General features: G+C 43.0%; 1 protein-coding gene across 1 annotated transcript; it reads left to right on the plus strand.

The window, feature by feature from the left end:
• Positions 1 to 6,842: 6,842 nt before the first annotated feature.
• LOC119325330 lies at positions 6,843 to 8,434 on the plus strand. The gene has a single exon (XM_037599076.1). The coding sequence runs from the start codon at positions 6,904 to 6,906 to the stop codon at positions 8,056 to 8,058; it is 1,155 nt and encodes a 384-aa protein (XP_037454973.1). The 5' UTR covers positions 6,843 to 6,903; the 3' UTR covers positions 8,059 to 8,434.
• The last annotated feature ends 6,993 nt before the right edge of the window (positions 8,435 to 15,427 follow it).

Below are 15,427 nucleotides of genomic sequence, written 5' to 3' on the forward strand. Positions count from 1 at the left end.
CTAGCAGCTAGCTCATAGTTGTCGATGCTTCTTGCTGCTCCTGTTGTCCTGCCTCAATCACATGTGCATGTAACCAAAGAAGAATCGGAGAGATAAAATTAAGGGCAGAGAGCCACCATCGGCCCGAGCGCCATCAGCAGGCCGCACACACCAAGCTCTCCATCGCGCCACATCAATCTTCATCGGGAGGAATCAATGGTCTGCCTTGTACTGCAGGATAGCCAGAGACATTGATGAATTAATACACACGAGCCATGTTCGTCAACAAATTCAGTCCGTAGAACAACAAAACACCACTTATCCAAGCTAAAATAAATGGTTTGAGAAAAATAGAATTGATGTTGTGTACAAAAACTCTTAGCTGATCACACTGGAACTGTGTCTTTTACTTGGTTCTCAAAAAACAAAATAGTACCCTGAAACATTGGTACTCAAATTTAGGTGCACTGCTAGGAGTACAGAAACTAATCTAACTAATTTGAATATCAGACATTTTCATTTATATCAGATTTCAGAAAAGTTTTAAAAAGATTGCCTCTATCTTTATATATCCTTATAAGGAAATTAATAATCTTGCATTTTCAAGAATGGAAATGAGCAAGTGATCAGCTAAGACAACAATTGCGTACCAATCAATTAAAAAATACAACCTTTGTTCATTATAGCAATCATATATTATCAGACGGTGCCAGTTTAAAATACTTGTACCATCAAAGAAGACACACACCATCTGATATTTCCCAGAGCTCTGAAAGTAAAAAACCAACAAGTGCAAGAATTGGAACAGAGAAGAAGCTTACCCGGGCAAGTGGGCATGATGCCATTGGGGCTGGATGCGATGCTCGAGGCAGTAGAGCTCTCCCATTCTCTCTTGCCAAGCTCTACCTTCAATACCAGCCGCAGAGCAGCCGCCCGTGCTGCTTTCGAACTCTTCTTCCGTGCCACTGCAGGCGGACACTCTTTTTCAATCTCTCCTTCCGTTCTGCTGGTGCAGACCAGCCCGTCATGCCGCCCTGCCAAGCTCTCCCTCCGGCCCCTCATTGATGAAGTAACCTCCGCCCAAAAGAAATCAACACAACATTACCAATATGCATAAATGAAGCTACACCTAGAGCCATAAACTAACAACTATACAAAGGAGCAGCTGATTAACATATGGGCAATATTCTGTAATTCAGCACAGAAAGGACAATTGACTAACTGGCATATGAGCACTACAAAATCTCGCCATCCATTACCACTTTACCTATCAAATTGAGTAGCAATACTAATTTTAGCAGCAATAGGCAGTGTATATCAGGAGTTCAGGACCCATCAGCAGCATACATATATCAATGTTAGCAAATGAAGCGATCAGCCACAGCATGTTTTCACCACAACACGGGCCAATAAGAATCTACCCAGCGCTGCCACAATATATGACTTGCAGATTAGAGAAGAGCCAATAAAAAATCTACCATCATGTTGGTACATGCGCTTGATTGATGAATGTTCTACCTATTAGTGCTAAGCAAGCATTGCACTAAAAAGGACCGTTGCATAGTGTCGGCAACTAAAACGACATCAGGGTTCCAGATGGGAGGCTGTGACCTGTGAGGTTGCCGATGTGATGGAGCAGATGACTTCGAAGAGCGGCAGCAACTGGATCATGACTTGGGGCGAGGAATCCATGGTGGTCATTCTCGTCCACCACGACGGCTCTCCCCTTCGCTCGGCCATTGCATCGGCAACTCCCCAGCGCTTATCTACGGCGCCGGTCGCCTCCACCACCACAGCGCCCCTCCCCGCGCTCCCACCACGCCGCCACACAGATCCAACTCCCCATCGCTGTCGCCCCTGTCGATCCCCATCGATCTCGATCTGGAAAAAAAATGTGAGGGATGCGGCGGATCCTGTCGATCTTGTGTGCATTCGGGGGCCGGGGAGCGAGGACGGCCACCGCGGAGCAAGGGATGGAGGCGCGGCGGCGGAGGGACCGTCGTTCTCGCAGAGCAGGGGGTGGGGCGCAGCGGCGGAGGAACCCTCGTTCTCCTGTGGGCAGCAATTTTAACGACGGAGTCTGGGCTGCGTACGAAACGTTTTTTCACTTACGGTCAGACTGCGGGTTGATTACTAAAATCTTTAAGGGCTTTTTTGCAAAATTGCCGACGACGGACGGGCAGAAGCACTCCGTGCTTTATTAGTAGGTAAGAGGTAAGATAAGATAAGATAAGATAGAATTATTTTTGGAAATGGGATTCATAATTACACGTACTTATTAGAAGAAAAAACAACAACAGTTCATGTAAATCCATCATCCCTAAAAAAATTGCTAACCCATCAACCCAAATTCAATATTATAAATCATTATGTATTATTTGATTTTTTTGCAAATGCAAAATTTATTTCAAATATTTGCACATTATTTCCTGAATTGCTGAGGGCATGCAAAGGAAAAAATTGATAGTAACTTAAATAAAAGGTATAAATAAAAAATTGTATTTAAAAAATAGAAAAGTAAATTATAAAGAGAATAAAAAGTCACTCTATTGCGCCATGCACCTGAGTAAGCATGATCGTACCCTGTGCCAGGCTGGGCAGGGCTTGACAAAGCCGAAATCTGGCCCGGCCCGAGAAATGTGAACATACACTTTAAAATTTAAACTAGTCATTTTTTGAGCATTTTAATATATTTTTGATTAAAATTATTATTTTACCCTCGTTCAGGCTTTGTTCGGGCTTTTTGGCCGGGCTTCGGGTGGAAAGGCTGAGCCCGAGCCCGATTACATGTTGGGCTTTTGGGCTCGGGCTGGGCTGCCCATGCACATGTCTACACCAGCGTAACTACTCGAGTAGGGTTGGGATTTGTAAGGGTTTTGAAACTTTCAATACCACTAAGCATTAGAACCAACAAATATTAATCCAACGGTTGCCGTATGTTTTCAATCGTAAGACTTTTTTATTGTATGAAGTTGTTACTTTTCTACATAGGCTCTCTCAATCTCCAAATGTCAACGAAGTTCTACACCATTTATTGTTCACACTTCCTCCCGCTTTTGTCTCTAGTGGCTCATGTTGTTGGATTCACTAGCTTCCATGATGCTAATCCTTAGCATTTCGACACCCCCGTCCTATCTCTTCCTACCAAGATGTCCATGTCAATTGATAACCCACAAGTGAAGGGGATCACATCAATCTTAAATGGACAATATCACAACACAAATTTGTTGATCCAAGACAAAGGGAGCCAAACAATATTTATAACCTTTAGCAATTGAGTTCTTAATTCAACCACGCTTGAAAATGCATACCTACTCAAAAAAAATTGTTAATAGCAAATGTGATGGAGTAATCGGAGTTTGATTGCAATAAAGTAACAAATAGCGATATCAATTGTTGCCAGGTACAAACTATCTTAAAGAGAGCAATGATGATCAAAATTAAAGCGTTGGCATTAGAAGGAATAATGAGGCGTTGTATGGATAGAATCCATTATGTAACAACGTTAACATATGGTGATAACAATCTAACTCAGATTCATCAACTCAATGTAGTCATACATTTCATATGTAGTTGTATGTGCTTCAATATGAACTTGCACATTTGGTCTACCCTGACGTTTCTATGGGTTCTTGATAAAAATTAAGGGAAATTAAGGTACTTCTTTCATAAAGTACCGAAACAAAACATTAATACACCTAATGAAAACATGAAATCCTTATTGGAAATATGCCCTAAAGGCAATAATAAAATATTCTATATTATTTCAATGTTCATAATTAAGTTTATATTTCTATATCATAATTGCAATGGTTCTTGGATATGAGATTCAGAGGAAAATTCAGGTGCATGTGTGAAAACATAAACACCAAAACAGGTCCCTGGTCTTGCCTCTAAGAATATCTCATGCATTGTTTTAGTGGTAAATAGTTTGCTACCATGGGGGGTAGCTGCCTCCCATCAACGGACCACACAATTAACTATATGGATATCCGAGAAGGTAATGCTTATCCAAGTTGGGAATACCACTAGGCTAGAACGCCAGCAATAATGAAAACACATTGTTGTCAAAATAATGGTGTTCCGTATACCCAACTTATGATATACCGCAAGATTCCAGCAGCATTTGGTTGATGATATTACTATATATTACTCCCTCCGTCCCATAATGCAGGAGTTTTTTTTTACATCACATTAGTGTCCAAAAACGTCATAAATTATGGGACGGAGAGAGTATATGTTAACGTTCATTTGCATCCTTGGACCATGAAAATATCGTAGGACCTTCATACCGGATGGTTACTCAAATGTTTTATAAAAGTAGCCTACGGATACACTGAAAAAGTATGTCAAGGAACCTTAACTTGAGAAAAAACAATACCCTTTAGTTTTGTTTGAGGGGAATTGCCCTTCAATTATTATTATTTTGAGGTAAAGCAAAGCTTTATAAATTAACGGTGTCCAGGTAAGTCACTTGTGACACAAACCACACGGGGCGGTACATTCGAGTTCCAACTCATACTATCATTAGGTAAACACATACGACCAATAACTGCTAACTCATGGGCTACCGAGTTGGCCTCACGTCGGCAATAGCTGACTCTTTGGTGTGAGAACCACATCTTAAACTGGAATTTGATGTCCTCAATGACCGCAGCGTAGGAAGATCCAAAGCTTCAGCCATCAGCTGGCAGTGTGTTTCAAAGATCACCCGGAGTGCACCCAGCTCACTTGCGACTGCAATGGTTGCACTCATGGCAGTGACCTCCGTCCCAAATGCATCAGATACATTTTCATGACGGCCTGCATGGGCCGTAATCACATGCCCAACGGAGTCCCGTACCACCAAGCCCCAACCCCCAAACGAGTTCCCGGGCTGGAATGAGCCATCTATATTAATCTTGAGCATTTCTTCAGGTGGCGGTTGCCATTTTAGCTGAGCAGGTTTACCTTTCTTCAGGGAAAAGTACTCAAGATACTCCAGAGCATTGCAGTGGGTACGGCGCATGACTTCTTTTGCATCGACAACCAGCTCTCCCTCCCTTATCTTATTTCTATTACTCCACCAGTGCCACCAGAAGATAACGATCAGCACTCTTTGATTTTCATCTAGCTCCCACAGCTTGTCCAGCATTGCGTGCACATCAGGGATTCCCTCCAACGCCTCTCGCTCCTTCTCCAGGCCCAGCCCACTCCAGACTTCTTTGACCGCTTTGCACTTGATAAACAGATGGCCTCCATCTTCTGCTACTCGGCCACAGAAAAAGCATTGGTTGGTCTCTAGTTTCAGTCCCCGTTTCTCCAAGTTAGTACACAGCGCTAAGGCTTTGTATTTCATTCTCCATATGAACATCTGAAGTTTCTTTGGGCATGGGAGTTTCCAAATGCGCTTCCAAGCATCATCTCCATGTCTATCAAACTGGCCAGCCACCTCTGAACTACAGCCAGACTTCCATTCCGTGCGTGCTTAGCCAATTGGGATTGCAGCTTATATGCACTTCTCACCGAATGTATACCTTTTCCATCGTAGTGCCATGCTATGAAATCTTCTACTCCTTCTCTCAGCGGTATCTGCAGAATGTGACGGGCATCCTCCGGCCAAAAGGTGTCTCGGACCATTGCTTCATCCCATCCACCCATAATTGGGCACATCAACTCATTTACATGGGTTATAAGGTGTGATCCTTTCAGAGTAATCACCTGTCGCGACCAAGCCTGTGGTATCCACGGGTCAGTCCAGACTTTGACGTTTGTACCATCCCCAATCCTTCATATGTATCCTTGTTTAATCAGCTCTAGACCTTGCAGAATGCCCTTCAATTAATTGCTCCCAACACATAGCAGCTTCCCTTGTTTTTTTGGAGCTCACTCCCCGTTGGCTTTTTTTTTTTTTTGAGGGGCCGTTGGCTTCTTTGGCATGGAGTTCGACTATTGGGCCTCAAGTTGGGCTCATTCCCGGGCTTTCAAGATGATGCGTGCTGCTCTGTTGGAACAAAGCCAGACCACGAGCTGCTAAAAAAATATAAGCCAGACCACGAGCTTCGCAGTCCGCACCATTGCCTCAAGAAAAAAAAAAGAGCTCCGCACTAAAGCCACCGAGGAAATTGACTATTTATTATTAAGTTCGTTGGACTTTGATTATAACTACAAAGTTGATTTCTTCTTGACAAAAAATGTCTAGGGACTAGATTGTGAGAGATGATTAGTGCTATTGAAAAAGAAGAAGATCCCGCATACACACGTCGTATACATGTACAAGTATAAGGATGGTGATCGGCCCATAACTGTCTACATCGGTCCACGCCTCCATCTACCTAGCCGTCGCAACTCATCAGGCAGCGCCGCCGCCTCCTCGACCCTAGGCAACGAATTCATCATCTGGTGCCCCGGCCGCCAGCCGCCGGCAAATCAGGTCCCAGCAGTTCCTAACGTTCAGCGAACATCCGACTAGCCGCTCATAATTCTTCGACGCTGTTTCTAATCTCTCCATTGTCAATAGTAAAAAAACACATAATGAAAATCGTTGCACCTAAGAAAGGATCGTAGCAAATCCTACAGAAAAATAGGATCGCGACATCTAGCACCTAAGAAAGGATTGTAACACATTTTTTTCCTTTCCTGCTCCATAATTTTTCTCTCTCATGGAGTGATTGATCATTATCTGTTCCATGTGTACTGTGTAGCAATCGATCTGTATACGACCTGTGTACAAGTGGGATCTTTTTCATTTTCCCCTAGCACTAATCATCTCTCACGCTCCAGTCCCTGGTTAACGTTATGTCAAGAAAAAATGAACTTTGTAGTTATAATCAAATTCCAACGAACTTAATAATAAATAATCAATTTCCTCGCCACCGACAGCCGGCGGCGGCGAACGTCCCCACTTCCCACCTCGCCGCCGGCGACGTCCCCTGCACCGACGCCATGCTCCGCCTCCGGAGCTGCATCCTCACCCATCTCCTCTCTTCGCCCGCCACCCATCCCGTCCCCTGTCTCCACCGCCTCCTCTCCGCCGCCGCGCCCGCCGTCTCCCCAGGCCCCCGATTCGCCGTCGAGGACTACCTCGTCGACACCTGCGGCCTCACCCGAGCGCAGGCCCTCAAGGCCTCCACCAAGCTCTCCCACCTCAAGTCGCCCGCCAACCCCGACGCCGTCCTCGCCTTCCTCGCCGGCCTCGGCCTATCCAGCGCGGACATCGCTGCACTCGTGGCCCGTGACCCGCAGTTCCTCTGCGCCGGCGTCGAGAGAACCCTGTCGCCCGTCCTCGCTGGGCTCACCGGCCTCGGCCTATCGCGCTCTGAGATCACGCGCGTCGCCTCGCTCGCACCACGCAGCTTCCGCTCTAGATCTGTCGTTTCCGGGCTGGAGTACTACCTCCCCCTCTTTGGCTCCTCCGAGAGCCTTCTCCGGGGGATCAAGAAATTCAAGTACTTTCTCAGGTCCGGTCTAGAGAGGGTGGTCAAGCCCAATATTGAGTTACTGCGTGAGTGCGGGCTAGGCACTTCCGATATTGCGAAGCTCTGCCTCGCTGTGCCATGGCTGCTCAGCGCCAAGCCGGAGCGCGTCCAGGTGATGGTGGCGTGCGCGGAACGTCTCGGTGTGCCCCGTGGATCGGGGATGTTCAGGCATGCGTTGAAGGCTGTTGAATCCCTCAGTGAGGAGAAGCTCGCCGCCAAAGTGGAGTACTTAAGGAACACGTTCAGGTGGTCGGATGCTGAGGTGGGCATTGCTCTTTGTAAGGCCCCACTGATGCTGACCAAATCCAATCCGACACTGCAGAGCAAGTCGGAGTTTCTTATATCTGAGATGGGGATGGAACCGGCGTACCTTGCTCATCGGCCGGTAATGCTCTGCTTTAGCCTGGAGGGCCGAGTCAAGCCACGGTGCTATGTTATAAAGTTTCTTAAGGCAAATGGATTGCTAGATCGCCATTGGACCTACTTGACAATTGTCACGGTGGCTGAGAAGGAATTTTTGGAGAAGTTCATATGCCCTCACAAGGAAGCTGCACCGAACCTTGCTGAAGATTATAATGCCGCATGCAGAGGGGAAGTGCCAGCTGATTTCAGATTTACATGAACAAACAACCGGCTATGAGAATTGGTAACTGCGTAAGGTGCAACAAAATTCTCACTCTGCGTAGTAAGCTGGTAAATTTTGGTTCCGTGTTCATTGCCTAATTAGATGTTGGTTGCATTGATTCCTGAACCCTGACGAATTGATGACTCGTTCGGTAGAGAAGAAAGCATTGCCTACAATTTCCTAAGATAACATGTCCAGGATACATTTGTGTTTCCCACTTCTATTTAAGATAATGGAAATTGGATCTGTGGGTGCGCCAATTTGCTGCTGAAACTTGCACCCTGAGAACCAAAAAACAAAGGAATTATCCTGCGTTGCTGTGATATGCTTTCATGCTGAATTTTATCTAGCGTGTTCCTTTTTTAGCTGATTAGTTGGTCGCCTTTTTTGCTCCATCATATGTCACTCAGTACTAATATTGCAGCTCAATGTTTAATATTAAGATTATGCTTAGAAAATATCTCGTCTGTTCCGAATGATAGGACGTTTTGGATATTTTGATATGGACTAATACGGACTGAAATGGGTGAACAAATAAACTAAAACATGTCTACATATGGACTGAAATAAGTAGAACATCTTATATTTTGGAATGGAGGGACCAAGGGAGTATATTTGTGTATGTTCATTTTTATCCCTTTTGATTTCTTCCCCTCTATTCTCCAAAGATTGATTCCTAAATAATGAGTTGACAATACTTTTGCTGGGAAACGTTTCAATATTGTAAAATTAACCTATATGCCTCTAAAGCATGATTAACAAATGAACTGGTCGTATCATTTACAACTGCCCTTAATCTTCAGAAGTAAACCAATGTAGATGGCATGATTTAGTCTTACCACGTTTCTGTACTAGCCAGTGCTTGCATATGTAAAACTGTGTCCAATCACAAAACTACTTGCATAATTTGGAAGCAAAACTGTTGATTAAAAAATTGATTTGGTAAAGTTACACAACTTAGATCAAATTCTTGCTTTCAGCTGCGCTACAAGTCTTTGTACAGTACTGGCACATTAGGCCTGGTGTCCATCCTATATGTAGTACATTGCTGTGTCTACTGATGCAGTTCTGGGTTTTGATGGTGTTCAATGATGCAAGAGGGTAACTATCCACTATACTGTTCCAAACCTCGTATATATGAATATATCATTCCTTTGAGATTGATGAACACATGAAGATATGTATTGGAGCGAAGAGAATGTGAGATCAGGTCAGTCAGCCAATGCATTGAGAATATCAGTGGGTTATTCTCTGTACTTTTCACGTTCAGTGTTCTGCTTCAGTTGGTTTCAACAATATTGGGCTACTTTGTTGGCGGGCCTATCCTGCAGTATAAGTTTGTCAAGCACCGGCCCACCAATGAGAGGCGTTCCCTCTGATTTTCAAGTACCACAATCGGCTTTCAGCTATATTTGACCTTTGTTGAGGAGCCTGTCATGCAGTGTAGGTTTCTTAGGCATTGACTGAGCATTTTTCTGCAAGGAATCTGTGGAACTTTCTAGCTGTATGTTTGTTTCTATCTGACGTGTTTGAGAACAAAAAAATGGAAGCAAAAAATGGATCTGACTTGATTAGCTAAGCTGCTTTTCAAACAAGTCTACATGTACAGATCAAGATAAATTTTTAGCTTCCATTTTCTTTTGTTCAAATAGAACTCTTGGTCCTGTGATGGAGATGCACTCAGAAATATTATGAGATCATTATCTACCATGCAGGAAAACTTAAAGAAGTGGAGCTATGAGTCCTTTGGCTCTGTTCGTGGTCGGTTAAAAGATTTGAGAAAGCAATTGGAGGAAGTGAGGGACAGGAACTGGAGAAGAGGACTAACAAAACAAGAGAACAGTTTTTTTAACCAAATTTCGGAGTTAATGGCTAGAGTAGAAATTATGATACGCCAGAGATCAAGAGTACAATGGCTAGTGGAAGAAGATCGTAACACAGCCTTTTTTTCACTCAAAATGCAGAGAAAGAGCAAGACAAAACAGAATAATTTCTCCACAACGAGAGGATGGAAGGATATGTTATCAACAGGGAGAAATTGAAGACATAGCTATTAACTTTTTCTGCAAATTGTTTTCTGCTCAGGAGAACCTGCAACCAGATAAAGTGATAAAATACGTGCAACCAAAAGTAACAAAGGATATGAATAAGCACTTGTGTAAACCGTTTACTTCAGAAGAAGTTGAGAAGGCACTATTTAGGATGAAACCAAATAAATCTCCAGGCCAGATGGTTTTACGGCAGGAGTTTTTCAAAACCATTGGGAACTGATAAAGATTGATGTTTGCAATGCAGTTTTGAAGTTCTTGCAAAATGGTGAAAAGCCGGAAGGCCTAAACAAAACAATTCTGGTGCCTGTTCCAAAGGTGAATCATCCCCAGAATTTTCTCAAAACCGACCAATAGCTTTATGTAATGTTTTATATAAAATTTGTTCAAAAGTCTTGGCAGATAGGCATTAATCTTGGATGAAATTGTTTCAGAGGAACAAAGTGCTTTTGTGCCTTCGCGTTTAATTACTGATAATGTTATTACTTATGAATGCATTCATTACATTAGAAATAAGAAAGGAAAAACTGGAGCAAGTGCCATTAAATTAGATATGACTAAAGCATATGAAACTGTTGAATGGACTTACCTTAAGAGGATTATATAAAAATTGGGCTTTCATGATTACTGGATTAACTTGATAAGTAAATATGTTGAAACAGTAAGCTTCTTGGTTAAGGTGAATGGTCATTTATTGAAACCCTTTAGACCAACAAGAGGATTAATGCAAGAGGATCCCATTTCTCCTTGCCTATTCCTGATTTGTGCAGAAGGTCCAACAAACTTACTAAAATTCAAAGGGCCACAATATCTTAGTGAAGGAATTAAAATGGGTATCCATACTCCATGGATATCTCCCTTATTATTTGCTGATGACTATTGTCTTCACTCAGGCTTCAAAGAGCAGAAAGACTTCAGGAAGTATTGGAAGACTACAACAAGGGATTGGGTCAACTGGTTAACAAAGAAAAATCAGCAATCTTCTTCGTGAAGAGACGAAAGAAGAGATGAAGAGAATTATGAAAATAGAAACATAAGCTCTAGAGGAGAAATACTTGGGACTACCTACAGCCCTAGGAAGAAGAACAACATGGGCCTTTGGAAAGCTAATTACAAGATTGAGTAACTTAGCAGGTGGATGGTCAGAGAAAATGTTAAATTCTGCAGGTCGTGAAGTTCTTACTAAAGCGGACATGCGAGAAATACCCACATATGAGTTGTTTTAGCCTCTCAAAAACTACTTGCAACAAGAGGACCCCGTCAATGGCAAATTTTTGGTGGGGAGGTGATGGGGATAAGCAGAGAATGCATTGGAGAAAATGGGAGTTAGCACAACCAAAGAAAGCTGGAGCTATGGGATTTAGGGAGATGCACCTATTCAATCTAGCCATGTTGGGTAAGCAAGGATGGAGGCTTTTATAACAAACCCAAACTCATTGTGTGCTAGAGTGTTGGCTGGGAAATACTTCCATAACACGGATTTTATGAAAGCAAAGAAGAAGAAGAATAGCTCACATGTTTGGCAAGCTATCTTAAAAGGAAGAGCAACACTTCACTTAGGCCTGATGAAGAGAATTGGAGATGGAAAGTCTACCAATATATGGAAAATGAATGATTCCAACAATTACAGGAGGGAAACCAGTGTATAGGAAAGAAGGAACAACTGGCTTAAATATATCAGATTTTCTGAATGCAGAAAGGAACGAGTGGGACTTCAACAACGTGAATAACAGTTTGCTGCCTATAGAGCAAAAGAGGTACTAAAGTGATCTAAATGCTCTTATATTTCTTCATGGAGGGAGTATTTAAGATTCCACTGGGAAAGTTAGACCATGATACCTGGGTTCAAAATGCTGAAAAACATGGTCTGTATTCAGTTAAATCAGCATACAAACTCCTTGCCATAAATTCAAAGGCTGATGCTCATTATCAAAGGAACACTGCAGTTTGTTCCAATGCCGAAGATAGCAACATATGGAGCAAGCTCTGGAAGCTCTCAGTCCCTCCAAAGGTACGCAATTTCTGGTGGAGAGTTATTAAAGGTTTAATTCCTGTGCGAGCTATTCTACATAAGACATAGAGTTGCAAAGAATTTGTGTTGAATGTGGATCGACTAATGATACTATCTATCATGCTCTGTTAAAGATTCTCAAATTACATCCTTTAACCTGGGCTATAGATATCTTGGTTACATCCATTTGTGACGATGAAAAGGCAGCTACATCTTATGTGGTATGTGGTCGGTGTCGAATGCTCGTAATGCTCGCTTACATGGTGAATCATCAACCAAATTAACTCAAGCATGTAGATGGGCATATGAGACTGCTGCAGATCTTATTTAAACTGCTAGAGCAGTCAGATCATGTAACAAAGTAAAAAAAATCACAAGTTCATTGGCAACGACCGCATCAAGGATGTTATAAAGTTAATGTTGATGTATCTTGTAATGCAGATGATATGAGTAGAGCATCTGGAGTTATTATAAGAGACGAACAGGGGCATATAGTTGCAACAAGTAGCATATGGCATGAATTTGTTCCTGATTCACTGACAGCCGAGGCACTTGCTTGCAGACACACAACTGATGTAAACCTGGAGCATAAAACAAGCCATATTGGAAACAAATTCGATGGAGCTCACTTCGCTTTGGAGGATGAAGCACCAACGGTCTAGAATACTTACCAAGTTAATTAAACAAATCCAGGAGCTAACGGAAAGATATAACTACCTCGATGTTCGTCATGTTAAAAGGGAAGCAAATGAAGCTGCCCACAAATTAGCTAAGCTGGCTTCTTGTACTAATCCGGAGTGTGCCTGGGATAGCCAGGCGACAGAATGTATCCGACGCTGTAATGAGAAGGACTGTAATCCTGTACTGGATTAATGAAGCTCTTGGCTGATTCTCAAAAAAAAAGTCATACATTAGTTTTTACTTTTTAGTGCTATTTCTGTCATTTAAACTAGATTTATGTGGTTAAATGCACATTGGCTTTATTGAATAAATTTTAGATTAGATAGTTTGATCAGTGAGATCTGATTATGTGTTTTTTCTTTTTGATTTTTGTTGAGTTGGTTTGAAGAATAGTATATTTGTCCCTGGTTACTGTGTATAAGGAACAATAAGAAACCAGCATGCTTTCTTTTCATCTCATGATGGTAGTGGTATCAAGGGAAAAAATAGCATGCTTTCTTTTCATCTCATATGACGGTATTGGTATCAAGGAAAAAAATTAGCATACTTTCTTTTCATCTCATATGATGGTATTGGTATCGAGGAAAAAAAATAACGTGCTATGACACAACAGAGCTGGCCAAATGGCTGGCCTGGCCCGCCATGGCTGGGCCCACCATAAACGTGCCGATTATAGCTGGGCCGTGCTGTGCCAGCCCACGAGCTGTAGGCAGCAGCCCAAGCACGGCACGGGAGGTAAATGGGCCGGCCCGCGGCACGCTTAGGCATGCTAGCACGTTTTTCTTCTTCGAGAAATACGTTATAAAAAGAGGGGAAAAGGCCAAAATAAATGTTGAAAATTTTAAAAAATATATGTGAAGTATTATTTGGGATAAATCTAGAGTTTTATTAGCGTTTACATCATAACTTTCCATCTCAAAGAAGTAAAAAATACAAAACATGCTCTAGAATTACAAAAAGATAAAAAAATACAATGACTAAACTACAACAGTACAACTACTTAGATCCAAGCACTACAAAAATTTGAACATATTAGATTATTATAGGTATTTATATAGGGCATATATATTTATATATTTCAAAAAAAACGGGTCGTGCCGTGCCGGCCCGCGTGCCAAGCCTCCAGGCCCAGACATGGCCCAAGGTGTGTCATGTGTCGTGCCTGGCCCATGGTGGGCCGTGCCGACGTGCTAGCGGGCTGGCCTGGTTGGCCCGGCCCGTTTGGCCAGCTTTGTGACACAATAGTGCAACCCTTTTTCTCCATCTTGCAAGACATTCACCACCAGAAAAGGCTTTTCAATGATATCAAATTCATCCATGAGAGTAGGAAGAATAATGGAGAGGCTCATGCTTTGGCGAAGGCAGCAGCCTCCCTGCCTCCCGGGCGCCACGTGTGGCTTACTAGTAGGCCCGAAATCATCTGTATCCCTATGTGTGTGAACTTTTAATAAAGGATGCAGTTTGCTCAAAAAAAATAGTGCAACCCTTTGAATCCTCTATAGTGAAGTTATATTGCACTACAGCGATGCTATATCACGCTATAGCGAACAATTGTACACTAATTTCATTTAGCGAGACGCTACCCAGAATGTTATAGCGTGCTATTAGCGCCATTTTTTCGATGATTGGTATGAATAATTTCAGTTTGTACATATTTTGTCCTACAGGTAATTTAAATGTTTTGATACAATTAAAAGTTACTACCAGGGCTTCACATATTATAGATGCAAACATGCTTTTACTTCTGGCATTTTTCATGACCAATGAAGTGGTGTGCATCTCTATCATATACTACCTCTGTACCAAAATTGAGCCACAAGAATGTCTTATATTTTGATACGAAGGGAGTAGATGGTTATAATTGTGATACGTGTCATGAATAATGAAGTGGTGTGTTGTCAATTCTTTTGGAAGCTCTTTTCTGTTTCTAGTAATTGTTTGCGGTTCTTATTTGTCGGTCGTTAAAATTTTAACTGTTTCTTATGCCTTGCACGGATGGAGCCTGCCTCACAATGGACAACGACGCGCACCGCGACTGGCACATGTCATTCCTCCTCAGCACCGTCACTGACCACGACAAGCTGCACCTCGTCACTTCCTACAACACCCTCTTCCACGGTTTTACTGTTTTGCTCAACAGGAGGAGCTTGAGGCCATGTCCAGGAAGCCCGGCTTCGGTCGGTGATTCTCAACGGGATGATGTACCCCGACATAACTCATACGTTGGAGTTCCTCGACCTGACTACGGATGTCGGCTATATCTGGGACAAGTACAACTACGACAAGGGGTAATCATCAGCGCCTTGGACTCTGAAGCCAACTCCAATCACCCCTTCTTTGACGACTACGCGATGTCGTCACTGCCGGCAAGTGGAAAGGCGCGTGCCAGGGAACTGGCTGCATCCGCCACAACAACAGAACTATTGACGCCGGATCCTTCTTGGACAACTCCATGCTGATGGATGAGAGCAGTCATGGCACACACGTGTTCTCGACACCCACTGGCAACTTCGTCGCGAACGCCTCGTACTTCCACGGCAAGCAGTTTGTCGGGGCGACTGCCAGGGCTTCTCCATATGCACACCTCACAATCTATAAGGTATGTAATCGCTAAGGGCAGTGGCAG

The sequence above is a fragment of the Triticum dicoccoides genome, chromosome 6B (genome assembly GCF_002162155.2).
Source record: "Triticum dicoccoides isolate Atlit2015 ecotype Zavitan chromosome 6B, WEW_v2.0, whole genome shotgun sequence".
Lineage (NCBI taxonomy): Eukaryota > Viridiplantae > Streptophyta > Magnoliopsida > Poales > Poaceae > Triticum > Triticum dicoccoides.

Bases quoted from the DNA above. Each gene is read 5' to 3' on its own strand.
- LOC119325330 (XM_037599076.1), top strand. From the start codon at position 6,904: ATGCTCCGCCTCCGGAGCTGCATCCTCACCCATCTCCTCTCTTCGCCC.